This window comes from Folsomia candida, unplaced genomic scaffold (assembly GCF_002217175.1).
Source record: "Folsomia candida strain VU population unplaced genomic scaffold, ASM221717v1 Fcan01_Sc015, whole genome shotgun sequence".
Taxonomy (NCBI): domain Eukaryota; kingdom Metazoa; phylum Arthropoda; class Collembola; order Entomobryomorpha; family Isotomidae; genus Folsomia; species Folsomia candida.
This window is the reverse complement of record NW_019091207.1, coordinates 643,078-670,961: the sequence shown is the minus strand read 5'-3', so window position 1 is coordinate 670,961 and position 27,884 is coordinate 643,078. Positions and strand designations below refer to the sequence as shown.

Here is a 27,884-nt window from a genome sequence, read left to right as displayed (position 1 = left end):
CCCCACAGTTATTCGATGTCCCCACCATCTTATATAAACCCCTCCTCCTACCCCTGTCCTACAATGTTAATGTCCCCAGATGTCCCCTCGCGGCTTCCGCGGACACTGCTTTCAACCAACGTATTGAGGATTAATCAGCCTAAAAAACTTTGACAAAGAAGTATTTACTGAATATTTTCTGCCCCAAGAGAGCCTCCGTCTTGGTTACAATGACGTAGTTTGTTTCTCTGGAGGTGCCCCCGGATTATTTTTCTACGTATGTGGAACATACAACACGTGTGTGGAACATGAGAAATACATAAATGTGACTTGACGAATCAGAATCGAACCTTGATCTCATTAAGAAAAAAGATTTATGTCAAATGTTGCACGACTTTCACCCGAGGGGCAGAACGAGACAGCGAGTCCCGTACAGTAAGATTTATGTATGTATTGTATGTCACTATTTGGTAATGAATATGTTGGAAAGGGTTTGGAACCAAGTAATATTTGACTTGTTGTTATCATCTCGGATCGCATCTTGACTATTTTGATGAATAGATGTACTTATCAGTGTTTCGGGTGAAAGTAACCACTTGCAAGAAATGATGGGAAGAAAGTGGTTATTTTGACCTGCAAGAAATGCAAAGCGTAAGAAACTTCGCTGCGCCGCCATATTTCTTACAGCGCGTGGCTAGATGGCACTTATTTCTTGCACTTTCTCCCAGTTTCTCGCACCTCCCATTTCTTACGTGACATGCTGTCCAGTGCAAAAAATGTGGCAAACCCGCAACGAAACGAAACACTGCTATATTTTCGCAATATTTGATTCCTATCTTGTCCTGTTTTTTTCTGAGATTAATCAATTATGTAGGTACATACCCTCCGGAGATGGTAAACATGACACGTGACAGTATTTAGTTAAGACGGAAGTATGATAAATGACGCAGTGTAAATATGAAACTTCGAAGAATTTATGTCTTATCTTTGATGATAACTTACTGAGGATACTTTCTTCTGTTTGGATTTCAAATCCATCGCCATCATTGACTAATTAAATCCTTGTTTGTTTTAGCTGTTGGCTTGGCTGTGAGCAATGAAGGAGGATTTAATGATCCTTACATTCGCTTGTACTTGTCGCCGGGAGTGGACAGCAGGAAACGAGAGACCTCAATGCATCGGAACGAGTCAAGTCCTTACTTTGACGAGCACTTCAAGTTCCCCGTGTCACAAGAGGATCTCCAGGATCAAATCTTGATATTGCAGGTTAGGATTATGTACTTGTGAATGACTATTAGCTTATTAAATTGTATGATAAAACATAAATAAGAATTGGGTCGCAAACCATGTTCAACCCAAATTAGTTTTTGACCACATTTTTGACCAAATTATTATTTTTTATTTTATGTTAGTTTGAAAGATCAACTCTTTAGAAACAACATTTAAATAGTGCGGAGCTTGCGCGGATCCGAAAATTTCAGCAAATTCGTAAAAATGCTCGAAATCGGTGCCTTGCGCCAGCACCGCGGACTGTTCGCGAACTTGCGGTGCCGCAACGTGTTGAAATTTTCGGTCTGAGCAAGCATCTCCGCAGTAAATGTTGTTTCTAAAGAGATGCTCTTTCAAGGTGACTTGGTCAGAAAATAATCTGGGTTGAACATGGTGTGCGTCCCCGTTTTAAGTTCATTCATTCTGAAATGAGACATTGATTCTGACAAAGTTGAGGGAAAAAAATTCACTTATTTGTGGCTACATGTGGGCTGAGTGAAAGTTGGTTGGAACTAGAATAACTTGAATGCAATGAAAGTGAAAGTTGATGGATCTGTAGAATAAATGTAGCCATCCGTCATATTACGTACTTCATTACTAATTAAAATCAACTACAAGCTGAGTAAAAATGTAATTGATTCTCAATCAAAGTGTGGTTAGTTCAGCGGTCTCGAAGTAATGCGAGGGTTGGAATAATGTATTATTAAACTTTCTCTCCAGACATTTGTAGCTTTCTCACTAATGTGTCTGTCATTCAGAAGGAAAAGCTTGTTTTTAGATACATATATACACTTTAGTAACCGTCTCTCTCAATTGTGACCCATGTCGATTACCGAGATGATAAACTTTGTCGCATGATAGCTCACTTGATCACTCTTCCTTGATGAAAATGACATGATATAAAATTCTATTTTATTATGGACAACTTTGCAACTAACTATAACAATGGAGGTCTCCCAGCGTATGGTCTCAGATTTTGACCAATTTAGATAGTGTCAATCGATCATAAATTTAATTGGCATGAAATTTGAGTAAGAGGCGATCTTCCAATGGGTACGTTTGGCAGAGATGTTTGCATCCGAAGAGGAGAAAGCGCGCAGTAAATTTAGAAAATGTAAAATTTGTGGACTTTAACGTGGACGTTTTCTCCTCTTCAGATGCAAATATCTCTGCCAAACGTGTCCATTGGGAGATCGTGTCTTTCTCAAATTTCATACTAATTAAATTTGTCATAGATTGACACTAGTTTGCTCAAAATCTGAGAGCATACGCTGCAAAACCTCCATTCTCAGTATAAAAATAACATGATTATGTTTCATACCAGGTATTCGACTATGACCGTTACTCAAGGAACGATGTGGTGGGTCAAGGTAAGTGACAGTAAATTTACGCCACGCAACCTTTCGATTGTCCTAGATACATTTTAACTCAAAATAATATCTAATTTTGTGTCCAGTTTCGTTCCGTCTGGATGAATTTGATGTAACGACAGCTCTGGAGATCAATGCGGACGTGATCAAAAATAAAAAGGTGAGCATTTCCTTTGAATTCTGGTGTACCGTGTGTTGTGTATACTCTGCGCTGCTGATGTACTTTCTGCATGAGATGATTTTACCCAATCTCAAATTCCTTTGACGTCAATGGATCTCGTCTTACAAGTCGGGTTAACCAAGCCAGACCAGATCTGTAACTAACTAGTCGTCCGTAAAGTAAGCAAGCATGATACACGTACGTTCGTATTTTCACTCTGGATGAGGGAGCAGATTTCCCTTGAAGGGTTCGAGATAGATAGTAATTCGCTGTCATAATCTTTTCATCACGAAATATGTAATGTTCCGTCTTCGTGTCGTTTTTCTTGCACTGTTTAAAAATAACTAATAAACCAATTAATTTGATGCTTTATATGCAAATGTCGAGGGAATTTCGCAACTAAATTTATACGTACATATTTTACTTTCTATTCGCGTTTCAGCTTTAATTTGAGCTGCGAGCACGATTAAGGTTTCTATTTTTGAGGTGAAAATTCTAAATATAAGTTACACCTATGTGAATTTGGTTAGGAATTTCGTAACTAAATTTCTACGCACATATTTATCTTACTTTCTACTCGTGTTTCACCTTTAGTAGCGGTGTCTATTTCTGAAGTGAGGATTCTAAATATAAATAAGTACGTATGCCAACTTGCTTAGGATTGTTAACCACCACATCTCATCAAATCAACGACAAAGTGGAAAATAGTGGCGGATATTGGATATCCAAGGCTTTCCTTGAGATTGAAATGAAATCAGCGCAGCAACAACAACAAGGAGACGAAAGAGGAGAGAAAGCAACAAGCAGAATCGTAAAGTCGAGGTCTTGCTACGCATCCGGTTCAAATTCCTGATGGGATTTTGGTCCTTTTCATATCCTTCCTTCCTTCCTTCCCCCAAGGTGAAGGAGAAAGCCTTCGTGAAGGAACAGTGGCCGCGGACGGGTGGGGGGGGCAGAGGGACAATGTCCCCACGGTTGTTCGATGTTCGAATCATCTCCCCATCTTATACAAACCCATCCCTCACCTATCCAACAATGTTAATGTCCCCACGGCTTCCGCGGCCACTGCATCCGTCTTCTTTTTGGAGAGTGATATTTGCCTCCATCTCGTTCGAAATCCTCCCTTGACACCACGTCACCAACCAACTCGGTCCTTTTTTTATGCGTCGTTTTCGTGGTTTGAAATCCCATTTATTTATATTTACTGTTGAGGAGAAACCTTGAGTTTTGCTAGCACATCACATCACACGATATGCTCGACTTGCTTAAAAGAAGACGGCGTAAAGATCAGTGGCCGCGGAAGCGGGGGGGGGAAATGTCCCCACGGTTATTCGATGTCCGCATCATCTCCCCATCTTATACAAACCCTTCCCTCCCCCATCATACAATATTAACGTCCCCAGATGTCCCCACAGCTTCCGCGGCCACTGCTAAAGATGAAAGTGTCTCTCAAGCACTGCGAGAAAATAAATATGACTCTTTTTTTCCTACTCAGAATTCCGTGACGCGTTTTAACCAACTTGTATCGCAATTTTGAATCTCAAAGGATTTTTTTTGTCTATATTTGTTTCAGCCCTCTGGGGAGAGACAAGAGATTCTGGTGTCACTCTCGTTCTTGCCCCACGGTAAGAGTTACGTAGTTTGTTATGTTTCTAATCTTGGAGCAGAATGAGGTTTAAAATGGACAGAATTTTACAATTATTTTTCTGAAATGATTATTAAATCCGTAATGGCAAAGTTTTAATTACTTTTTTGTTCCTCCACCTTTAGCGGAACGTTTGGGTGTGGTTTTACTCAAGGCGAGAAATTTGTTCTTACCTCCGAACAAGGAAACTCTTGGTAAGTATTATTTTTTATATCTTGAAAGGGATCAGTGTTTCGTTTCTGTCTGGTTTACCGCATTTTTTGCACTGGAAAAAATGTAATGTGCAAGAAACTGGGAGAAAGTGCGAGAAATATGCGCCATCTATAGCGGCGCGGCGTAGTTTCTCGCGCCTTGAATTTATAGCAGGTCAAAATATTTACCACTTTCTCCCCGTTATTTCTTGCAAGTGATCACTTTCACCTGAAGTGATATTTAGACCGAATATTTTCGAATTTTACGTCACCTCGCACTTTCCCTACGTATACTTTACGAGTGGAGAAAGTTCGCTTTATTATTAAAAAAATGGTTCCTCGGAAAGGAGGGGATTGCCCTGAGGATAAATATACCGCGAATTTTTTACTAACTTGGGCAAAGATGTGGTTGACGTAGCAGCGGCCGCGGAAGGGTGGGAACAGAGGGGCAAAATCCCCATTAATCTTACATATACCCCACCCTATCATACAATGTTAATGTCCCCCCACCTTCCGCGACCACTGTACGTAGTAGTAGTCAGTCACTCGAGTGAGAGGAGTATTTGGATGAAATGATAATAATGACATTCCTTTAGTTGACACAAAGTGAAAGTTTTTTCTGTGGATTCGCCTATTTTCACAGATCCTGTGGTGAAAGTTTATCTGGTTGGAGGAGGGAAGCGACTCAAGAAGAAGAAAACGACGCCGAGGAGAAATACACAAGATCCCGTCTGGAATGAGTCTGTCGCCTTCTCCATTTCTGCTGCCAGCTTGGCCAACGCTTCTCTCGAGGTGGGTTTCATACCTTTACAGTAGAGTTGCTTGCATATGGTTAAATTATTTGGGCTCACATTTGCATATTTTGACACGAATTGGTTCATCGTGGAAACCCCAGTGAGATTTATGCAAATGAGGTGATAAGCTAAAGTAAGAGGATAGTATGATGTACTTGGTGACTTATCACCAAAATTGACACAATTTAAGTTGGTTAATAGAATGGCGATGAGTTTTTAGGCCAGTTTCGATGAGTTGCAATTTTTCTGAAGGCTTCTTAAACTTGAGATTTCCTCCTTCAAAAAAGTGTCAAAATCTGGACTGTATATTTTTGACAAATTTTGCTCTACAAATTAAGTCGTCCAGAATTTTAAACTAAATTCCCAGAGCGGAGAAATGATTACAAATCTTGAGGATTTTTATTAGTCTGTCCTACGATTCTTGTACATACTTTTGGGTCATAATGAAACAAATTGTTATAATAATTCGGTCTTTTTTGCAATGAAACATTTCAGATTTGTGTGCTCGACCAGTACAGTGATTTGAGGGGTAATACCAAGGCGCAGGTTGGTAGGTGCATCCTTGGGCCACGTGAAAATGGTTCGGAACTGGCTCACTGGCAAGACATGAGGAAAAATAAAAATGGTAAAGGTGTCGCCATGTGGCACGTACTGACTTAATTTGGGAAAAAATATTCAAAAAATTGGAACAAATTCATTTACAAAGTATTCATTAACTACTTATTATTCCGATATAATTAAATATGTACATATGCATGACAAAGTATTAGACAAAGTATAGCAGTCATGTTTTTCCGGGTATTATGACGTGAATGTCCCTATTATTCCATCAAAAATATGTATATAATCAACTTCTGATGTGTGTTTTCAACCCGAAATCAAAACTTTTTGTAATTATCTAATTGCCATAAGCCGATTAGAATTTAGAATGTTGTTGTCGTCAATTTTGAGTATTTTTATCAATTAAACGTCAAGTAAGTTATTTTTTGCATGAAAATTATTGTCAATCTCTCCCATTTCATAACTTCCTTCCTCGTCATAATAATGCAGTGGCCGCGGAAGCCGTGGGGACATTAATATTGTAGAATGGGGGGAGGGAGGGGTTTATATAAGATGGGGAGATGATGCGGACATCAAACAACCATGGGGACATTGTCCCTCTGTCCACACCCTTCCGCGGCTACTGTACTAATTGCACGTATTATCAGAGAACGGGGTAAGGACTTATCGTCATGATGATGTTAGGTACTCCTTTGCATAATAGATACTTAAGCTGTATTTGAAGAGGAAGTACTATTCAATTTATTGAGGTGACTACTAAATACTATTTTAGGAAAATCTATGTATATATTGGAAATTTTAAGGATGTCGTGTCATCTCATTTTTAACTCAAGCTTTCTCTGAAACCACTTTATGACTACTTGTACATACGTAAATAGATGTAAACGATGTCATTAAAGAGACAAGTTGTCGACGTTAAGAGTCAACATTTGAGCCAAAAACTATACAGATAGTTCTGTATTAATGTGTCTATAATTATCTCAGTCACAGTATGACGGTATTTTATCTAACTAATACATATAAATAAGTATAATTCAATGTATAAATATAGCTGCTCTGAAATTGCGTATCGTCTCTGTTCGTGGAAAAGTTGTGGGTTGAGAAATCACGTGAAAATGGGATCTATTTTTGGGAAATATGAGACTCCATAAGAACAACATGGTGGCACGTTTTCACCTGAAAACGTATGTTTCGACGCAGTTTTTGGTTTATCAACCAACAACTTTTGCACGAATGGCTCCGATATTTATAAAACTTACAAAATTTATACCTCATTTAAATTTTAAATGTTGTTTCAACATAAACTACTTAATGTATTCCACATTAATTAATTATGAAACAACGGTAAACTAGGCAGTAAGGTCTCAAATTTATTCTTGCATGCATTATTGTGGATACAAATGTAAATATCTAGAATTGAGATGATAATGTTACACAAGCAGGAATATACTGCTAATTATTTTGTTCTGTTTTTAAACCGTAACAGAGTCATAACTAATAAGTAAACAAAAAAAATCTATATTATAAGCTGGAAATGTCTTTCTGCAACGGAAGTGAAAGTAATTTTCCGTGACGGAAGTGAAAGTGGAGAAAGTTAAGTTTCGAATGGCGCGAAAATTCAAAACAAATTAAAAATTCAAAAATTACGAGTCAGATGTTAGTTATCTGGGAGTGGTTGTCTGATGGTGCTTATCTGGGAGTGGTTGTCTGATGGTGCTCATCTGGGAGAGGTTGCCTGATGGTGCTTATCTGGGAGTGGTTGTCTGATAGTGCTTATCTGGGAGTGGTTGTCTGATGGTGCTTATCTGGGAGTGGTTGTCTGATGGTGCTTATCTGGGAGAGGTTGTCTGATGGTGCTTATCTGGGAGTGGTTGTCTGATGGTGCTTATCTGGGAGAGGTTGCCTGATGGTGCTTATCTGGGAGTGGTTGTCTGATGGTGCTTATCTGGGAGTGGTTATCTGGGAGTGGTTGCCTGATGGTGCTTATCTGGGAGTGGTTGTCTGATGGTGCTTATCTGGGAGTGGTTGTCTGATGGTGCTTATCTGGGAGAGGTTGTCTGATGGTGCTTATCTGGGAGTGGTAGTAGCTATGCTGGGTGGTTATTTCACTGCGAAGTGAAATTAGTTAGATTCAGAGTTTCGTCACTTCTGTGGAAGTGAAGTGGAAGTAAGTTCATGGATCCAGAGTTCGTCACTTCTACAATCAACAATTCTGTACGAGTTTGTCACTCCACTTCGGAGTGGAGTGGAGTGAAAGTCATGAATCTGTATTACTCCATGGATTGGTTACTGTCTATACTGCCCTATGATTTTTGTCAGACACAATGTGCATGTGCTTCCACCTAAACTTGTCCCCCCGAACTATAAAGATATTTGATTACGTAGCTATCATGAAATTCGTCACTTACGTGAAAATTTTGACAAATATTTGTTTGGGTTTATTTTATTTTATAGATTGATTTATTGTCTTGAAATATTTTTAAACTCGTTAATTTTAATGCAAATTGTGAATGGACGACCCCAGGGTAGGCTTGGTTTTGATTGGTTACAGAGGTAGGGCTTTGTACTGCAGGACTTGGTGCCTTCGCCCCCATTTTTGAGCTCAGTTTGAAGTGTATTATGCACAGTCACTCCCCAAACAGGCTCAGGTTGATGTTACAGAATGAATTTAAGATAATATTGTTCCTTTTATGTCCATCAAAATTTTTTTCCCCGAATATTCGGACAGGCACCAAATCGTGGCATGAGGCGCGTAGCACAATATCTGCCCATGTTGTCCCACTCTTCACAACACCAGTAACCTATCCATGGTGTAATACAGATTCATGGTGAAAGTGGAGTCAGAAACGAGTACATAGAATTTGTCGCTCCACTGCGGAGTGGAGTGGAAGTGGAGTGGGAGTCAGACACGAGTACTCGGATTTTGTCACTCCACTGCGGAATGGAGTCAAGATAACCACCCAAAATAACCACCATTTACAACCATCCCAACATAACTACCATCAGACATTGAATTTTTTAAATTTAATTTGTTTTTAATTTTCGCGCCATTCGAAACTTGACTTTCTTTACGCTCACTTTCGTTGCGGAAAATTTGCTTTCAATTCCATTGCTGACTGACATTACCAGCAAATAATTTTCGCTCGCCCGGCGGGAGACGGGCTTATACGCTAGTAGATTATATTGACGTCAATTTTCAATAATTGATTGGAATGCAAGTGGTGCAATGCGGGTTACAAGAGTATTTCCAGCTTTAAATAGATGAGGCAAGTTTTAAATAGTATAATTGAGTGTTAGAGATTTTATGTAGACGTTAGATTCAATTGTTGGTATTAAAATTAGCTAGTATTATCAGGGATGGGAAAATTGCTGTGTCAGGATAGAGTATTTTGAGCCCTGTTGTTCTCAGGGTTTGGATTTCCGGGGCTGTTACACCCACAAAAATACGAGAATCTACGTCAAAAAGGCAACTCGTATGAAAATACAGATTTTTTAAAGAAATTAACTTTTTATCGCTGTCAAAATACTTTATTAAAAAAAGATCGTGAAATCAAATCAATGGTTATCAATGGTTATTTTCAGTATTTTGACAACGATAGAAAGTTAATTTGTTCACATAACCTGTATTTTCGTATGAATGTTGCCTTCTCCACGTAGATTCTCGTTTTTTTGTGGGTGTAACAACCCTGGAAATCCAAACCCTGGGAAGAACAGGGCTCAAAATAAGATATTTTGCCAAAGTATTTTGACCCTCCCTGGAAATTATGATATTTTTCAGTCAAATGTGCAAATCAAATTCATATATGTAACAAAGATTCAGAGCTAAATATGTATTTTGTATGTATGTATATGAATATGAATATTTTTGCTCTTCATATTAATTTGAGGCAAAATGAGATCAGGTTAAGGTTAACGTATGAATATGTATACGTATTAAACATGCTAAATACCAAACACACGAGCCCATTGGAAATATTCTCGTCGTGTAAATAAAAAATTCAGTTCATTCATGCGGGCTGACCTTCTTCGACCTACATAAATATATTCGAGTTGTAATATACCTCGTAAAGTTGTGTTAATCATGAAGTATTAATGTGGATACTGGCCGCGGAAAAGTGGGGACAGAGGGGACAGAGGGACAATGTCCCCACGGGTATTCGATGTCCTTATCATTAATAAACTCCCCCCCCCCACCCCCCTTCTCTATCCAACAATGTTAATGTCCCCACGGCTTCCGCGGCCACTGAATCTGGATGAAGTGCGAGCTTTGGTAATTAATTAGTTGAATGAACCAAGTAATTATTTATGAGCATGGAGAAGATTCATTGCTCGTGGTTTGGCGTGGCGTGGTCGGAATGTGTGATAAGGAAGCAAATGTGTCTGACTGATAAGTACATTTTGAGACTTATTTCCTCACTAAATATGTATAATTATCTATTGGATGTGTAACTATTTTAATCCATCAATTCTGGTAATAAAGTTTGTAAAAAATAAAAAAATCACTAATTATGATACGATGTCCCCGTTTAATGCACTCTTCTAACCAGTACTACGCATCAATTTGTGGTGGACGACGTTGTCCTCAATTTGATATGCAAAAAAAGTACGTGCAAAATCCGTCGCCAAAGGTTTAATGATCGGACGCAGGTCATTTCTCTATTCATGAATGAGAAGCTGTCGACATGGACATTTGCATCTTCTTGTTGTGATAAAAAACACAACTGCGCAATTCTTGGTGTCGGTCGGCCTTGTATTTTGGTTCACGACTCGTGAAGGTTTCGCCCATACGAGTAGCTGGGCTGTGTTGGCAATTTTGCAGACATGGCAAAATATTTAAGTGGTGGTGGACGGACGGTCATAATAATCCAGCCAGAAGCAATAAACGGTGTGTAACGAGCGTAAAGAAGTGGCGGAATGTAGTATGTAAAGTGGCACCATATGAAAATTATGTGATTTGTGACCCTTGACCTCGTCGTCTAGGTCATGGGTTGGTCAGAGGTCAAAAATATTGAAGGCGTTAAATTCGTGGTGAAATTTCCTTTTAAATGACACCGCATATGAAAATTACGGCCCAATTTGACCTTTGACCTCGCGCCACGCCATGACCTTTACCATGACCTTGACGGCAGGGACTCCATTTTCGATGGGTCAAAAATTAGAAGCACAATGGCGAAAACGGCGTGCGATGAGGCGTTCTGGAGATATCCTGCCCACGGACAGACGGACGGACGGACAAAATGATAACATATAGCGGCTGCCGCCACTTAATAATGTGCATCCTCCCATCTCGACTCGAGCATTTACTCAAATATGTTTCGATTAGCCAAGCCACGCAGGATTTGCATATTGATGAAAAACTTGTCACTAGTGAATATCCGATCCGACCGACTCTTATGAAAGGCGTGTATTGTTTATTGTCATCAAACAAGAGGAGGAGGTGTGTCGTAAGAAGTATTTTAGGAATCGTTTAGCTAGCACAACATGCAAATAAATTATGTTGAGTATGGCGTGACCTTTATATCCATCCACAAAATGACAATATTTCAATCCGAAGGCCATGCGGTCATTCGACTTTCACCCATTGTTGTTATTTGCTCGTGTGTAGTGGCATGTCGCACGAAATCATTGAATTTCTGACCTTTCTTGACATTTTTGCTGAATAAAAGCATTCCATTTGATGGGCAGGACCAGTGGCCGCGGAAATGTAGGGACAATCTCCCCACGGTTATTCGATGTCCCCATCATCTTATATAAACCCATTCATCCCCCATTATCCTACAATGTTAATGGCCCCGGATGTCCCCACACCTTCCGCGGCCACTGGTAAAGTTCCATGATTATAGCACATCACGAAATATACTAATGTTTTGAACATGACTATCTGTGATCTCCTGATATTTGTGGGCATTTAATTTATTGAATTAAATTCAGCTAAATACATAAATAAGTAAAACAAATAATAACACGGATGACCTTACGTGCGTTGTTTGGGCAGGATGATGATGAAATAAGCTAAAATATACAATCAACGCATTCATGAAACGTATTCATGAAAAGATGATCTGACATTTGTGTGAACTCCGTAAAGTAAGTGATAAAACCGGTCTTCCTTGTATAGATAATTTTCAAGTAAGAAGAAATGCTTACTTAGAAATACTACTGCATATTGCATCATGCTAAACGAAATGAATACATTTACACACACGCAGCTCGTACCTTAATCTGCATGGCAAAATGCATGCGCTTCTACTTATGCTGTAAATCTCAGTTCATGCCTAATGAATAATAAATACCCGTCCGAATTTATGTTGTGGTTCTTATCCAGCAGGCGACCTTCCTCACAAACAAATAAACTACTAGTAATTTGATAGTGGAGAAAAATACGTACGAATCAACAGGTCTGGTTAACCCATATTTTGCATGCCGAAAGCGTGTGTTTTCTGAACCTTGTACCTCTGCCTGTCTGCAAAACATGTTAACAAATGCGTTTTTACATATTCCGAATCGACATGGTGAATCGGATCTGTTTGTTGATTTCGATATGTTTGTGGACTTAACGGATAGCAAAGCTGGGTTGTAAAACAGTGGCCGCGGAAGCTGTGGGGACACTAACATTGTAGAATTGGGTTTATATAAGATGGGGAAATGATGGGAACATCGCATAACCGTGGGGACATTGTCCCTCCGTCCACACCCTTCCGCGGCCACTGGTTGTAAACAATACATATGTATCGGATACAAATTGGTTCATGCTAACAAATTCCTCGTATCAGCTTTACGTATTCGTCATCAAAGTCAATAGTTTCAATTTGCAGTTATGCATATTATTGTCTGTCAACAAGTTAACAGAAAATGGGGATTCGTTGAAACAAATGTTTTTGCAGCGTCGGTTAATAATTCATGAAACTTGACCAAGTTTTGCATGAGATGAATCATACGTACAAATGTAGCTACTAGCCACATTGCTATGCAGTACTAAGGATATGTTCATTCACACACTCATTGTCTGCCAATTCATACTAAAAAACATGATGACCACACAGCTTCACTGAAACTGAGAAGCATAAAAGTGCAGAGTTATAAAAGTGCAGATGCTGACCATGAGAGGCATCAGTGCGAAAAGAGAGAGCTACTAACAAGTAACTAAAGTTGTGAATGAGACGACGCGTTTTTATGTTGAAGTGATTTTTGCAAATTAGCAAATTTGAGACAGTAACAGTTAAATTTTCTGAGATTTTAGTGATTTTTGCAAATTAGAGACAGTAGAAATTCCACTTTCCGAGATTTTCTGACCATTCAAAGAAACCGAGGTAAAAATTGCATAAGAAAAAAAATGTGTAATCCAATTAACAAACTTATAATTTGCAATATAAATTTTCTCATTAATAAATTTATTAAACTTGCAGACTTGCAAACATGCGTGGCTCAGCGTTAATATTCCACTCCTTGGATCCAGAAACTTTGGACAAAATCGACGACCTCGCATCCCTGGATTCACTCGATTTTGACGATGAGACAGAAACCGACGACCGATATTCAACCCTCAGTGAAAGTCCTTCCCAACAAGCGTGGTCACCATCACCGCCGCCGCATTATGAAACCGGAAACCTTGCCCTAAATGAGTCATTGTCAAAATCATCCCACATTGTCGTCCCTGGCGGTGTAAACAATACGCTCAATTGTGGGATTGTTGTTCCAAAGGCGAAATCTGAGACGACGAATCATGCACAAAGGAGACGCAGTAATAATTGTGGTGCAAACAATGCTGCTCCAACGACAAGTGCCTCATTCCCCATTCTCGACCAACTCGTAGCCATCTCCTCGTCACCCTTATCGTCTTCCCCCTTGAACAAATCTAATTATTCTAAAGTGGATGGAAAACAAGGGGCAAGAAGTCAGGAGCAGTCTAGCAAATCCCAGAACTTCATTCCAGACCACAACCCAAGCCACCAACACCACTGCAATCCTGAGCACAGAGTGTCGAGTAATCGGCGCAATAATAGTGCCGATATTAATGAAGCTGTAACACAAGGGAGAAGAATTTCAACATCGAGTTCGAGTAGTCAATGTCAACTCGTGAAGATTAAAGAGAATAAGACCTTCACCTCCAATTATACTGCTGGCGGAGGTGGTGCAGGGTTACCACTTAGTCGTATCAAAGCATCAAGGTTGGGCAGGAGTAGTAGTACCAATTCAATTTCAACGTCTCAATCACCAAGATCAATAGGAAGCACGGGTGAAAACCAAAATTCGAGAGGTTTTGCCAGATTCCTGTTTGGTCTAGATTTTAGTAAGAACAAGGAAGATAAAAGCAAACTTGATGTGTACAATTTACCTCCTCAATTAAAAGCTGAATTGAAGCGGATTTATGTATACTGATTAAATATTAAGGAGTCATTATTATCTATATAGCCTTCCACCAATTAATGTGATATTTTATGTTTTTTTACATGATAGAGATGCTCAACTGTTTTGATTATATATTTTGTTTTCGACTAGGGTCACATGCTCAGTGTGACGTATTATTCATTTATACTTGTCATACAGATTAGCTAGTAACGCTACGTAATAAAGATTATCTAATGATGCTTATCCAACAATAACAATAACCTGGTAGTAACTTATGTGCAGATTATTTACTGCACATAAGTTGGCTTAAAAAACTTACTCCAAAGAAATAAAGTCAACAAATAAGTAAACAGAGTTCATTCTTGGGCATTAATTTTTCTTCTTTTTTGCTTGTTGATTAGGGTGCAGACTTTGTTGATGTAGATCTACCAATTGTTGTTGCACGTCCATCTCGGCAGGGCTGTATCTTGAATATTCCATGGAAAATTCTCCTTTGCCTTGGGTCATAGATCGAAGTTCGGAAGAAAATCCAAACATTGCATTTAGAGAAACTTCTGCATTAACGGTGAACCATCCCTCGGTGGCGTCGGTCCCGGTTATGATCCCCTTCCGTTTTTGGACTTGTCCCATGACGGAGCCCTGAAACTCGGTTGGGGCTGTAATTTCCACAGCCATAATTGGTTCCAGGACTTGCCAGGCCCCAAATTCATAAGCTGGAAGCACATAAAGCATCATAAGTAAATCATAGATGTGCAGATTTGACGTAAATTCCGATAAAAATTGATTACATACTTTGTTTCATTGCCCCTTGAGCAGCTAAAATGAAGGAAATTTCGTTGGAATCCACCATGTGAGCTTGGCCATCAACGAGTCGAAATTTGACGCCAGATATTTTATTCCCAGTCAAGTAACCCTTCTCACAAAAAGCTCGGAAACCCTTCTCAATATGAGGGATAAATCCCTTTGGGACATTAGTTCCTACGGTCTCGTCGCAAAAAATAACCTTTGTATTTTCTTCTGGGGGAAGTGGCTGCATAATAAATATAAAGAATTATGTCAATTTTGCATTTTTAGGTATAATTTACATGAAGTTGCGTACCTCGAGATATCCAATAACGCGTCCAAATTGTCCAGAACCTCCGCTCTGCTTCTTATGAAGGAAGTCGAATTCACACGGACTAACGATGCTTTCACGGAATGAAACTTTTGGCCTGCCCATGACGACTGGACACCCGTATTCCCTCTCCATCCTCTGGTGGTTGTACATAGAATTGATAAAAGTCGATAAGCATGGAAGAGCACAATAAATACTTTATCAAAATATAATATTTTGATCTCCGTGCTTTAAAGGGTTTGGATTTCCAGGGCTGTTACACCCATAAAAAATCGAGAATTTGCATGGAGAATACAGCTGTCATATGGAATTACAGGTTTCGTGAAGGAATTAATTTTTCATCGTTGTCAAAATACAATATTTTTGCGATTTTCTAAAAATAAAGTACTTCGACAGCGATGAAGGGTTAATTTCTTCACAAAACCCATGATTTCGTATGATTGTTGTATTTTCCATGAAGAATCTCGTTTTCTTGTATCTATAAGGGCGAGATCAAAATACTTTATTTCCACAAAGTATGTATTTTTCCCATCCACGTCGATAAGATTATTGCGTACAACATATCACTCTGCTATAAAAGCGCCATGGACAATTTATGTTACCTGTGCATAAATTTCCAAATGTAGCTCTCCCATTCCAGATGCAATTGTTTCTTTATTATCAACATCGTAGTTAATGTGGTAGGTTGGGTCTTCCTTCGTAAATCTTGCAACTGCTTTAGAAAACTTGTCAATATCTTTTGAATCCTTTGGTTTGATACTCATTGAAATAACTGGGTCCGGTACAAAAATAGATTCCATCGAGATTTCTAAATCCTTCTCTGTCACGAATGAATCACCACTGGCACAGTCTACGCCAAATAGTGCACAAATATCTCCTGCATATACTTCATTCACGTCTTCCATTTGGTTCGCATGCATCCGAACCAGCCTTGGAATTTTTGTCTAATAAAGGCGAAAATTAGTTAAAATACGTATATTTTATATTTCAGAATTTGTTTGCTTACTTTCTTTCCGGTTCTCGTGTTGAAAATATTTTCACCCTTTTTAAGCATTCCTTGATACACTCTGACGTAAGTTAGTTGACCAAACCTCCCAGCTTCCAGTTTGAAGGCAAGGCCACAGAATGAGGTTTTGCTTGATCGCTCCGGACTCATTAGAATTTTTGTTTTACTCGCCCTAGAAAATGTAAGTGATGATATTGCTGATACATTTTCTCAACAGTTTAATTGTCTCAATAACTCACGAATCATCTTTAGTAGCGTCGTGGGAAAAAGCATAGTTCTTCACTTCTGAAGGATTGGGCATATATTGCAAAACCGCGTCAAGTAAGGGCTGCACACCCTTGTTTTTCAAGGCTGAACCAAGCAACACCGGTGTGAATTCTCTTTTCAAAGTAGCACGACGTATAGCGGCTAAAAATTAAAAAAAAAAATCCAACCAATTGAAATCACCAATATGCGATATTATTATTTATTATGCATAATCCACCTTTTAATTCCTCCTTTGTAGGTGTTTTCTCTTGAAGAAATATTTCACCCAGTTGTTCATCCACGTTGGACACGTGCTCAACCAGTTCATTATAACAATCTTCCGTTTGTTGTCTCATATCTTGTGGAATTTCATCTTCTCGAATAGTTTCCCTTCAAAATCAAATCATAATATAAATTAACATATAAACCAAAATAACATATTTATTTATATACCCAAAATCGCCTTCGAAGTACAGAGCCTTCTTCTCAATGACATCCACGATACCAGAGAACTCTGACTCCAGTCCAATAGGCAAATGGAGAAATGCCGCATTGTGAAATAATTTTGACCTTAATTGTCCCAACACCCTGGCCGGATTTGCGCTCATTCTGTCCAATTTATTTATGAAGGCGAGGCACGGGACGGAATATCGCTTCATCTGTGCAAAATATTAAATGAAGTAATAAAGCACAAATAAAATTCCTTTAGTCTGTTTCACCATACTTGTCGATTCACCGTCATCGTTTGACTTTGCACTCCTCCCACTGAACAAAGGACAAGTATAGCTCCGTCCAATACTCGTAAAGCACGCTCCACCTCAACGGTAAAGTCGACATGACCAGGAGTATCGATAATGTTAATGTTGGTGTCTTTCCAGACCGTGTACGTCGCCGCGGATTGGATTGTGATGCCTCTTTGTCGCTCCAATTCCATTGAATCCATCGTTGCGCCAACATTATCCTTTCCTTTGACCTAAGAGACGACAAACTTTATTAGTTAATTGTTCTTTATGCTTTATTATTTATTCATTATTCACCTCGTGCATTTCATCAATTCTCCCCGTATAAAAAAGAATCCTCTCCGTCACGGTGGTCTTCCCACTGTCGATATGCGCCGAAATACCGACATTCCTGATCTTCTCGAGGTCATAATGTTGTTGGCCAGTATTTACGAATTTGGCATAATTTCGCGAACAATTCCACTGAAGTAATTTTCCTGTGGAGGAAGAAAACCGGGACACGATTCGGAACAACATGTCCCAACTTTAAAAATTATCTGTCAAGAAGACTAGATCACTAATTAATGAAGAGTACAGACTAAAAAAATTAATTAAATTGAATACCTAATTAAAACTAAGAATTGATAGCATGATGCAAAAAAAGTTGTGCACGTGAAGAACGAGGAGAGGAATAAAATTCATGAGCCGTGTATTCAAACTGGAAACTTAACCGCTACGGATATTCAGCAATCTGCGATCCGATAGTTAGCACTCTTCTATAGGAAAAATTGAGATTTTAGTAAGATTTCAGAAATGTTGAGTTGAACAGAAAAATTGAGAATTTAATAAAGATGAGATTTCAGAAAAATTTAGATTTTAATGAAGTCGAGACTTCAGAAAAGTTGAGATTCCAGAAAAAATTGAGATTTAGTAAGATTTTAGTAAAGGTGAGATTTATGAAAAGTAGAAATTTCAGAAATGTTGATATTTCAGAAAAATTGAGATTTTAGGAAAGATGAGATTTCAGAAATGTTGAGATTTCAGAAAAATTTAGATTTTAGGAAAGATGAGATTTCAGAAAATTTGAGATTTCAGAAAAATTGAGAATTTAATAAAGACGAGATTCCAGAAAAGTTGAGATTTTAGTAAAACGAATTAAAATTTTGCCTGCCAAGAATTTTTACTTTCACCGAAACTTTTGCCTGAAAAAAGCAAGTGTTCTTAATGAATTTTGAAATTAGAATTATGCTCAAATCATTTAAACGAGTTTCCGGCGTCATGAGAAAACGTTTATTAACTTTCTGTTTAAACAAGAGGAGTATTCGCTTGAATTGACGTAATAATAACAATAAATATGTAATAACAAATTTTTAAATAAATAAATTAACTATTCAACTTTCGCGTTAATGATCTGATCAGTCGGACTCAAGTCGGCGGAGAAAGCATAAATTGATGGGCTTGTCAGCCAACGTAATAAACTTTGAAACTATTGAGCATAACATTTGTAGAACAAAGTACAAGATATGTATGTACACGCATGGTCCGTAAAGAATATATGCATAGTTATACAAAATAGTTTATCTATCTATTAACTCCATTTATCTTAATGCTTAATTTGCCGAATTGCTTATCTGTTAATTAATATAAAGGGGCTAACTGCTTAAACCAGTTATTTCGAAAAAATTTAAAGGGACCAACTGCTTAAACCAGCTATTTCGAAAAATTTTAAAGGGACCAACTGCTTAAACCAGCTATTTCGGAAAATTTTAAAGGGACCAACTGCTTAAACCAGCTATTTCGAAAAATTTTAAAGGGACCAACTGCTTAAACCAGCTATTTCGAAAAATTTTAAAGGGACCAACTGCTTAAACCAGCTATTTCGGAAAATTTTAAAGGGACCAACTGCTTAAACCAGCTATTTCGGAAAATTTTAAAGGGACCAACTGCTTAAACCAGCTATTTCGAAAAATTTTAAAGGGACCAACTGCTTAAACCAGCTATTTCGAAAAATTTTAAAGGGACCAACTGCTTAAACCAGCTATTTCGAAAAATTTTAAAGGGACCAACTGCTTAAACCAGCTATTTCGAAAAATTTTAAAGGGACCAACTGCTTAAACCAGCTATTTCGGAAAATTTTAAAGGGACCAACTGCTTAAACCAGCTATTTCGGAAAATTTTAAAGGGACCAACTGCTTAAACCAGCTATTTCGGAAAATTTTAAAGGGACCAACTGCTTAAACCAGCTATTTCGGAAAATTTTAAAGGGACCAACTGCTTAAACCAGCTATTTCGGAAAATTTTAAAGGGACCAACTGCTTAAACCAGCTATTTCGAAAAATTTTAAAGGGACCAACTGCTTAAACCAGCTATTTCGAAAAATTTTAAAGGGACCAACTGCTTAAACCAGCTATTTCGGAAAATTTTAAAGGGACCAACTGCTTAAACCAGCTATTTCGAAAAATTTTAAAGGGAAATTTCAGAAAAATTGAGATTTTAGTAAAGACAAGATTCCAGAAAAGTTGAGATTTCAGAAAGGTTGAGATTTCAGAAAAATTGAGAATTTAATAAAGAGGAGATTTCGGAAAAGTTGAGATTTTAGTAAAGACAAGATTTCAGAAAAATTGAGAATTTAATAAAGACAAGATTTCAGCAAAGTTGAGATTTTAGTAAAGACAAGATTTCAGATAAGTCGAGATTTTAGTAAAGATGAGATTTTATTAAAACTAATTAAACTTTTTCCTGGCAGGAATTTTTACTTTTATGGATACTTTTGCCTGAACAAGATCAAGTTTTCTTGGGAATTTTGAAATGAGAATTATGCTCAATCGAGTTTCTTCTGGCTTCATTAGAAAAAGTTTATTATCTTTCTGTTTAAACAAGCTATTGATATTTAAGGAGTATTCGCTTGTATTGACATAATAACAATAAATATGTAATAACAATTTTTCAAATAAATAAATAATATTCAGTTTTTCCGTTAATGATCAGTCGGACTTAAGTCGGCGGAGAAAGCATAAATTGATGGGCTTGCCTGCCAACGTAACAAACTTTGAAACTATTGAGCAGGACATTTGTGAAACAAAGTACAAGATATGTATGTAAACATGGTCGGTAAAGAATATAAATGCATAATTATACAAAATAGTGTATCTACTTATCTATCTCTATTTATCTAAACACCTAATTTGCCAAATTACTTATCTGTTAATTAATATCAAATGCACAAGTGGATGGAATGTGTTGCTCTATCTATTTTCTTTAAGCTGCTCCATAATAATTAGTCTACCATTTAATTTGTCAAATTATGTAAAAAAAACTGATTAATTTTAACAAGTCGTACAATTAGTTGTCATATTTTGGAGGAAGATAGTAATCATCGTAGAAAATGTTCCAACATATTGCGAACACAAATAGGATCGTGCTGATGATAAGCATCGCCCACCAGAGCCATTTCTCCCAAGTCGTCACGTGCAGATTTTTTAATGTATAGATCCCAACCAGCAGTCCGGCCAAGGCCCCACCAATGTGTGCGACATATCCAACCTAATAACGACAAAATTTCAGAATGGAGTGGTACATAAATTGTTGCATCAAAATTTGCATAATGAAATAAATAACGATCCACGAACCTTTTGTTCCTCTTCTGTAACATAACGATAATAGAGAGCCGTTCCGACGTCCAGGATGGAGAAAGCAGTTATGCATACCACTTGAACCCAAGGCATTTCCATTTGTTTCCAATTCATAATTACGGTAGCTACATTTCAATTGAAATTTAAATAAAAAATGGGACATCTTATGACATTTTTTAAATGAAAAAAAGTAATTAATTAATGATTACCTAAATGGGCCGCAATTAAAGCATACACCCCACCCGATGCTCCAGCCAAGAAAACTTCAGGATCTGAAAGTGATGTAGCCAATGACCCAGCAATAACGCCACAAATGTACACAATCCCGACACGCCACCATTTATGGACCAATTCCAGTAAAATTCCCAAGAATAATTGCATAATGACGTTGCTCGTTATGTGCATCCATCTAGAAATCAGAAACCAATTGGAAAATTGATTAGTAACTTACAAAACATTAATATCAGAGGCAACAATTTTTTAGTATATTTATTTCCTCACCCAGAATGCACAAACATATATGTGAAATATCTCCAATATTCGTATCTTCTGTAAGGATTGTAAATGAGGACAGAAGTTATTGGTGGGGGTCCATTTAGCCCAAGAATCCAACCTAAGCACACGAGTAGAAATTAAGGGTTTTCTAAACCGTAAGTCGGTAAAAATTCAATAAGAATTGCAGAGAAATTTAGACTTTACGAGTTTGAATTTTCACCGAATTAAGATTTATGAGGGATTACGCTATAAATTTTGATGTACGATAAATAATTGATTTGATTACAAACCTCTATCCTTCACCAGTTCGTTCGTGTGATAAATAAATATTCCAATCTAAAAACCAAATTGTTACATAATACGACGGATACAGTAGGCACATGTTTAGTAAAACTACGTTTTGAAAATTTCCTTTTCTGAAGCCGATCTTGAAATCACTCTGAACATTTTTCATATTGTCTCCGGAATTTTGACTCAATTCAAGAGATAGAGAAAGTTCCGGAAATTTTAAAAACGTAGGTTCGCTAACTGCCTATTATAGTAGTGCAAGAAGTTAAATACGTACGATGACGAGGCTAATCGACAGCATAAAAATTGGTGGAGGACAGCAAGAGAATTGGTCTTCATCTACAAATCATGAACTATTTTAAAATACGAACAAATTGCGGTATAAATTTTGTTATGTGTACATTCTCCATCGACTTGGTCTCGTTTCATCAAGTCTCTTTCGTTTTTCGGAAGCACGACCAATTTTGCAAAGCGCATTGCACGCCTCTCCATCTGAAATAAATCAGACCAATATTATTTTAAGTTTTCTTATCGAACAAATTATAATTAACTTATTAAACATTAGACTTTGTCCTTACCATATGCCTAAATTCGTGTCGGTCAAGTTTGCCGTCCTTATTTCTATCAGATTTTCTGATTTCTTTTTTCAATTCGTCGTCTGGAAGGTGTGGGAGGAAGTTTTTCATTTCCTGATGACTCACATGTCCATCGCCATCTTCGTCAATCTGTATTTTAATATATATAATAATATTTTATATAGTCTTGTAACTGATAGTTAATTATTTCCGGTTTATTTATCCATACTTGTGACAGAGAATCGCGTTTTTCTCGTATAACATTTGTCCTAAATGTTTGCATTTCTACTTCTCTTGCCATTTTTGTATTATTGGCAATATGTGCGAAATGAAAACACTAAAGTTTATGAAAATGGTTTCGAAATTCTAAAGTCTACACTAATCAAGTACAGCCTAACACAATATCAGAGAAGCAGTGGAAGTGGAATATCCGTAACTTCCTGACCACATAATAATAAGACCTGGATGAAATGATGAGGTCATTTAATTTAATATGTACAGTATAACGGATTTGTGTAAACACATCTGCAAATATCGACTCGAGTAATAAATCGAGCTCTGAGCAACGTGATGACTAATCTTATCTGTCCTTATCATTTTGTTTCCTTTCTGTCATGATTTGTCATTCGGCCTTCCGCCGAGTACTACCTGGTAAACATGGAATGTGTACAATGACCAAAGCTTGCTGTTTCATAGATTATTCATGGACAATAAAACCATTTTTACCATTTTTACGTTATGATGACTAATCCAAATGAGTAGTTTAGCATTAGAAAGTGTAAGAAAAATGACAAATGTGTACCTTTGCAAGCTCCATCAGCAGGCTGCCTTTGTTTCAAATTTATTACAATTATGTATTACAAAACTAACCACACGATAAAATAAATTGTTTTATAATATAATCAAGGCGTTAATTTTTAGTCAATTTTAGCTGCAAGTCGTTGATGTACTCCTCGTTTAAACAAAATCCCGGTGACATTACGAAATTCTACACTCTTCGATTCACGTCTAAATGCGCTTCATGAGAAAGAAAGGGTTACGCTTAAACGGCCAGTACTGATGAGAATCTCAAGTTGAGATTCTGATTTACATGTAGATGTATGTAAATAGAGTACTTTTGTACAACGTACAAATCCATTATCCCATATTTTTTGTGACATTATGATAAGGAATTTAACTCTGGTCTGGTCTTAATGCATACCCAGGACGAATTAATGTAACCAAATCGTGTATCTGTTTCTTAAAGATCTTTATTTACTTGCTCGTCGAATGAGAAGCACATTAACCACGACGATTCAATATTTTAACCGTTGTCTCAATTTTTTCCATGTGGCCGCGGAAGCTGTGGGGACATTAACGTTTAGGATGGGGGGGAGTGAGGGGTTTAAATAACATGAGGAGATGATGGGGACATCGAACAACCGTGGGAACATTGTCCCTCTGTCCCCACGCTTCCGCGGCCATTGTTGAGATAGGAGGTACAAATGCACTATTTGTTTATAGACCTTTATTAAGACACACTCGATTTTACATAGATAACGTAATCACAAATTACTTAAATAATTTATCTCGGATGAAATCTTAAATGTTCATTCCTATCTGGTTTCTGAGTAGCAGGAAATTGAAGACGACTTGGCAGATGTGGTTTCATTTTTGGCTTTAATAAATTAGCGATGAGATTAGGTTTTTCCTCGTTTTTTGGCATTAGCGTTAATGGACCCACTTTACTTTGGCTGACGAGATTCATTTCCTCCCAGAATTTCACCCGGTCAAGAAATGGATACGGGATCATTTTTGGCATGTCCCCGTTTATCAGGACGACCAGAATAGTGTCGTTTGTGGAATTGATTGGTTCCCAAAAGTGGATTTCTTTATGATCGTGATCAGTCTCAAATGTAGGTTCCCTTTAAATCAGAAATTTAGTGAAAATTTCAAAATTTTGAATTTCCGATTTTTTCGTACCCATGGGTGGCAAAACTGGCCCATACGTTTGTCAGAAATTCCGAAATTTCATACTCTGGTTCTCCCACTTTCATGGGTGCGTAGGTCGTACTGTTCATGAGATAGATGAGGTCATCGTCATGCGAAATTCCCCATTCGTGATTGTTTAAACCATAAATTGCTGCTGTGCCATATCGGCCAGTGTAGTTAAAAAAGTAACCAAACGTGGGGGCTATTCTTGCGTGGTATTTTAACCCTTTATGGATTGCTGACATGATCAGCCGGTCTCCCATCATCTGAAAAAATTAAGGAAATTGAATTAACAACGTATGTCTCGTCGCGTATGTCCCCCGATCTTTACCCAAATTAGTGTAGATCGATAACAAATTTAATTAGTATGAAATTTGAAAAAGAGACAATCTCCCAATGGGCACGTTTGGCAGGGATATTTGCATCCGAAGAGGAGAAAGCGGGCAGTAAATTTGGAAAGTGTACAATTTGTCAACTTTAGAGTGCACTTTCTCCTCTTTGGATGCAAATATCTCTGCCATTGGGAGATCGTGTCTTTCACAAATTTCATACTAATCAAATTTGCGATCAAGGGCCCCTAATTTGCTTAAAATCGGAGAGCATGCGTTGGAAAGCTTTCACTGTATTAAAATGTCGATAAAAACTGGTTTAAATTGGAGCAGACCTGGGTTAAAGCTTTTCTAGAGTAAAAATCAATCGCTTTTGTTCCAAAGTAATATTGTCGAATGTGAGAGACAACATTCGACACGTGTTTTAAGTCCCCTTTAAAATCTAAATCTAAAATCTTCGGACCAAGCGTAGCCCATTGTTGATCCAATTCGGTCATAACGAGAGGATAAAGCCACGCCACTGGAAAGTTCAGTAAAGTTCAAGCAAGCAATTTCATAAAAATTGAAAATTACGAAACCTACGAAATCCAACTCCATTCCCTTCATCTGCTAAAAATCCGTTTATCCATGGAATATTTGGCACCTTATTCTGCGCGTATAAAACTTCCGGTCTCTCTTCTAAGAAAGCGTGATCATTCTTCGGTTCAACAATGGGTCCAAAGAACACACCGGGAAATACTTTATAATCCTGTGAGAAATTGTTAAATATTGAGTTAAAAATTATCGCATGCACATAAAAATATAAAAAATCTCTTCTTGTGGAATATCTAATTATCTAATCCATAATAAACACAGATTGCATGTTCGTGTGCAATTTCACTTTTTTCAATTTTTGCATATTAAGTTTACCGTGAATAAGTTCGCAGCAAACTGATGAGTGAAAATGAGTGAATTTGCATTACAATTTGGTAATAATTGTTGGGTCATCGGAGGACAAAAATTTAAAAAATTTAGGACTCTGACCCTGATTCGGGCTAAATGAAGTCTGCACCAGTGGCCGCGGAAGCGTGGGGACAGATGGACAATGTCCCCACGGTTATTCGATGTCCGCATCATCTTCCCATGTTGCATAAACCCCTCCCTCCCCTCCCCTATCCTGCAATGCTTATGTCCCCAGATGTCCCCACGGCTTCCGCGGCCACTGTTTTGAACTGTGGGTTTTTAGTCATATTTTATGCATGTTGTTGCTATAATCAATTTTTGAGGTTTACGCTGCTTACGGGAAGATTAGCCTCCGCATAAAGGATGAGAAAAGGATCTAATTTTCTGAGACAGTCAACCATTGCGTTGCTCTCATTTATCGGACATTTCAGCGCATTGGCGAGACGGAAAGTGTAATCCACCGAACTGTCTCTGACCCCCCAGAAACAAAAGGCATTCCCACTTTGCGAGATTCCCGAGCGAAATAACCCTGCAATTAAATATCTATTTATCATTTAGACAATGTGCGTAATTAAATCAAGGAAATATGGGTACATCAAACCTTGACTTTGTTTTGATAGCATGTGAAGATGTACTGAGACTGCACCTGCGGACTTTAATATGCAAATAAATGCATACAATTGCAAAAATTCGGATTAAAATACAGCCAGTTATGTACATAATTTACCTGGCCAAATATTGTAACTTTGCTGGGATCTCCACCAAACGCATGTATGTTAATTTTGACCCATTGTAATAGCAGATTTTGGTCCTTAAGGCCCCAATTTCCTTTGTAACAAACAAATTATCTTAATTATTTACGCATAAGACAATATTAAAACCCTATATTTCTTATTTACCAGGAGCCGTCTTATCTCCTGTGCTAAGAAAGCCTAAAAAATATTAAGATTGTTATAAAAGTGAAATATCATGCATCATTAAATACATAAATGCAATGCTGAATATTTTAAAATAATATGTGTTCATTCATCCATTAAAAAATATAGAAATGAAAATCATTTATGTCAATGTACATATTTTTTGTGTACCGAATGAACTCAGACGATAGTTGAAGGTCACTAAAATCACGTCACGATCGAGCAAATATGCCGGTCCAAAGGATCCACCGGAAGAGAAAGCAAACGAACCTCCGTGAATAAATACTAAAACTGGTAAACCTGCAATTTTCTTGGCTCGTCGTGTTGACGAAAGCTGAAATCATCCATAGATATGTGTCTTCTTAAGTATTCCAATCACACAAAATTACGTACCTGCGGAGTATACACATTTGCATATAAACAATCTTCATGCCCAATAATTCTGAGCAATTGCATCCCATCGACTTGCATGCATTTGTTTGCGATTTGATTGGTTTGAAGAATTCCATCCCACGGTTTTTTTGGAAGCGGTGCCTAGCCAAGAATTCAGAATAAATGTGCGATAATCAGTGGGGGCGGAAGCTGTGAGGGATTGGAGGAAAAGGGACTTATTAACATCGGGATTCCCGATGTAATCGAATCTTCCCGATTCGGGAAGATGCGATTTTGGGGAGCAAATGTCCCCTACGGACATGTGGGCACATTAGCATTCTGAGATAGAAGGAGAAGGAGGGACTTATTAACATCGGGAAGATACGATTTTGCTCAATTTCTGGGGGGCAATGTCCCCCAGTCCCCCTACTTCTGATTCTAACTAACCCGATATCTCAAATCGTTTATGGGTGGCTCGGCATACGGTATCGCAGTGAAAGCAGCAATATCTCTGTTACGAATGGTCTTCATGTGGAAGCCTTGCACCAGACCTGCGTCCGTCTGTATGATCAAATCTTCTTCTCCTCCCCCATAATTTTGAGTGATGGGGAAAGTAAATTTTGTTACGACAGGGTTCACATTTTTTTCGGATTCTCCGTTTTTCTTCGGAACAGGGACGGGTGGATCGTACACTCTTTGACACGGGACAACCGCACACAACGTATTGACCAAAAATAGACCGAAGAACAGAACCATATTTTGGTGCAAGTGATCATGTGTCGCACGTAAAATGAATTTTATTTCGAAATTTTGCAGACATTTCTATCGGATAATAATGCGTAATAAAGAGTGGCTAAAGACAAAATATTTTTGCAATTCAGTACTCGAGTTGATGAACTCATTTTTAATTTGTATGTATTTTGCAATGTGTGACTGAATTCAGGTGTCTCAACCAGTCGA

At 37.8% G+C, this 27,884-nt stretch overlaps 5 protein-coding genes across 7 annotated transcripts in view; 2 read left to right on the top strand and 3 right to left on the bottom strand.

Moving 5' to 3' along the window:
* Window positions 1-7,568, top strand: part of LOC110856334 (synaptotagmin-7) — a 54,406-nt gene extending 46,838 nt beyond the window's left edge. For both annotated transcript variants that reach the window (XM_035856925.1, XM_022104818.2), the window contains 7 exons: window positions 1,055-1,245; window positions 2,573-2,618; window positions 2,705-2,778; window positions 4,352-4,403; window positions 4,549-4,617; window positions 5,258-5,406; window positions 5,904-7,568. In XM_035856925.1, the coding sequence (XP_035712818.1) occupies window positions 1,055-1,245; window positions 2,573-2,618; window positions 2,705-2,778; window positions 4,352-4,403; window positions 4,549-4,617; window positions 5,258-5,406; window positions 5,904-6,068 (746 nt within the window). In that variant the 3' untranslated portion in view covers window positions 6,069-7,568. The remainder of the gene's footprint in view (window positions 1-1,054; window positions 1,246-2,572; window positions 2,619-2,704; window positions 2,779-4,351; window positions 4,404-4,548; window positions 4,618-5,257; window positions 5,407-5,903) is intronic.
* Window positions 7,569-12,980: 5,412 nt separating this feature from the next.
* Window positions 12,981-14,561, top strand: LOC110856179. The gene is made up of 2 exons (XM_022104646.2): window positions 12,981-13,279; window positions 13,376-14,561. Exon 2 carries the CDS (start codon window positions 13,386-13,388, stop codon window positions 14,346-14,348), a length of 963 nt encoding a protein of 320 aa, XP_021960338.1. The 5' UTR covers window positions 12,981-13,279; window positions 13,376-13,385; the 3' UTR covers window positions 14,349-14,561.
* Window positions 14,451-18,102, bottom strand: LOC110856178 (elongation factor G, mitochondrial). The gene is made up of 10 exons (XM_022104645.2): window positions 17,722-18,102; window positions 17,409-17,657; window positions 17,138-17,343; window positions 16,923-17,074; window positions 16,678-16,846; window positions 16,439-16,610; window positions 16,035-16,376; window positions 15,418-15,570; window positions 15,111-15,348; window positions 14,451-15,031 (listed from the first exon to the last, which is right to left on the bottom strand). The coding sequence occupies exons 1-10, from the start codon at window positions 17,938-17,940 to the stop codon at window positions 14,688-14,690; spliced, it is 2,244 nt and encodes a 747-aa protein (XP_021960337.1). The 5' UTR covers window positions 17,941-18,102; the 3' UTR covers window positions 14,451-14,687.
* A 2,135-nt stretch (window positions 18,103-20,237) lies between these two features.
* On the bottom strand, window positions 20,238-23,404 carry LOC110856163 (rhomboid-related protein 3). 2 transcript variants are annotated; one of them, XM_022104619.2, is made up of 9 exons: window positions 23,196-23,404; window positions 22,397-22,543; window positions 22,220-22,310; window positions 22,096-22,157; window positions 21,821-21,866; window positions 21,537-21,648; window positions 21,245-21,444; window positions 21,033-21,160; window positions 20,238-20,946 (listed from the first exon to the last, which is right to left on the bottom strand). In XM_022104619.2, exons 1-9 carry the CDS (start codon window positions 23,208-23,210, stop codon window positions 20,746-20,748), a joined length of 1,002 nt encoding a protein of 333 aa, XP_021960311.1. In that variant the 5' UTR covers window positions 23,211-23,404; the 3' UTR covers window positions 20,238-20,745. The 2 variants fall into 2 exon arrangements, with proteins under 2 accessions (XP_021960311.1, XP_021960309.1); XM_022104617.2 differs by lacking the exon at window positions 23,196-23,404 and adding an exon at window positions 22,623-22,872.
* Window positions 23,405-23,895: 491 nt separating this feature from the next.
* Window positions 23,896-27,862, bottom strand: LOC110856333 (venom carboxylesterase-6). Its single transcript, XM_035856948.1, has 11 exons — window positions 27,372-27,862; window positions 26,946-27,086; window positions 26,724-26,886; window positions 26,535-26,567; window positions 26,363-26,463; window positions 26,237-26,288; window positions 25,974-26,164; window positions 25,276-25,441; window positions 25,029-25,213; window positions 24,356-24,630; window positions 23,896-24,297 (listed from the first exon to the last, which is right to left on the bottom strand). Exons 1-11 carry the CDS (start codon window positions 27,678-27,680, stop codon window positions 23,958-23,960), a joined length of 1,956 nt encoding a protein of 651 aa, XP_035712841.1. The 5' UTR covers window positions 27,681-27,862; the 3' UTR covers window positions 23,896-23,957.
* Window positions 27,863-27,884: the final 22 nt, after the last annotated feature.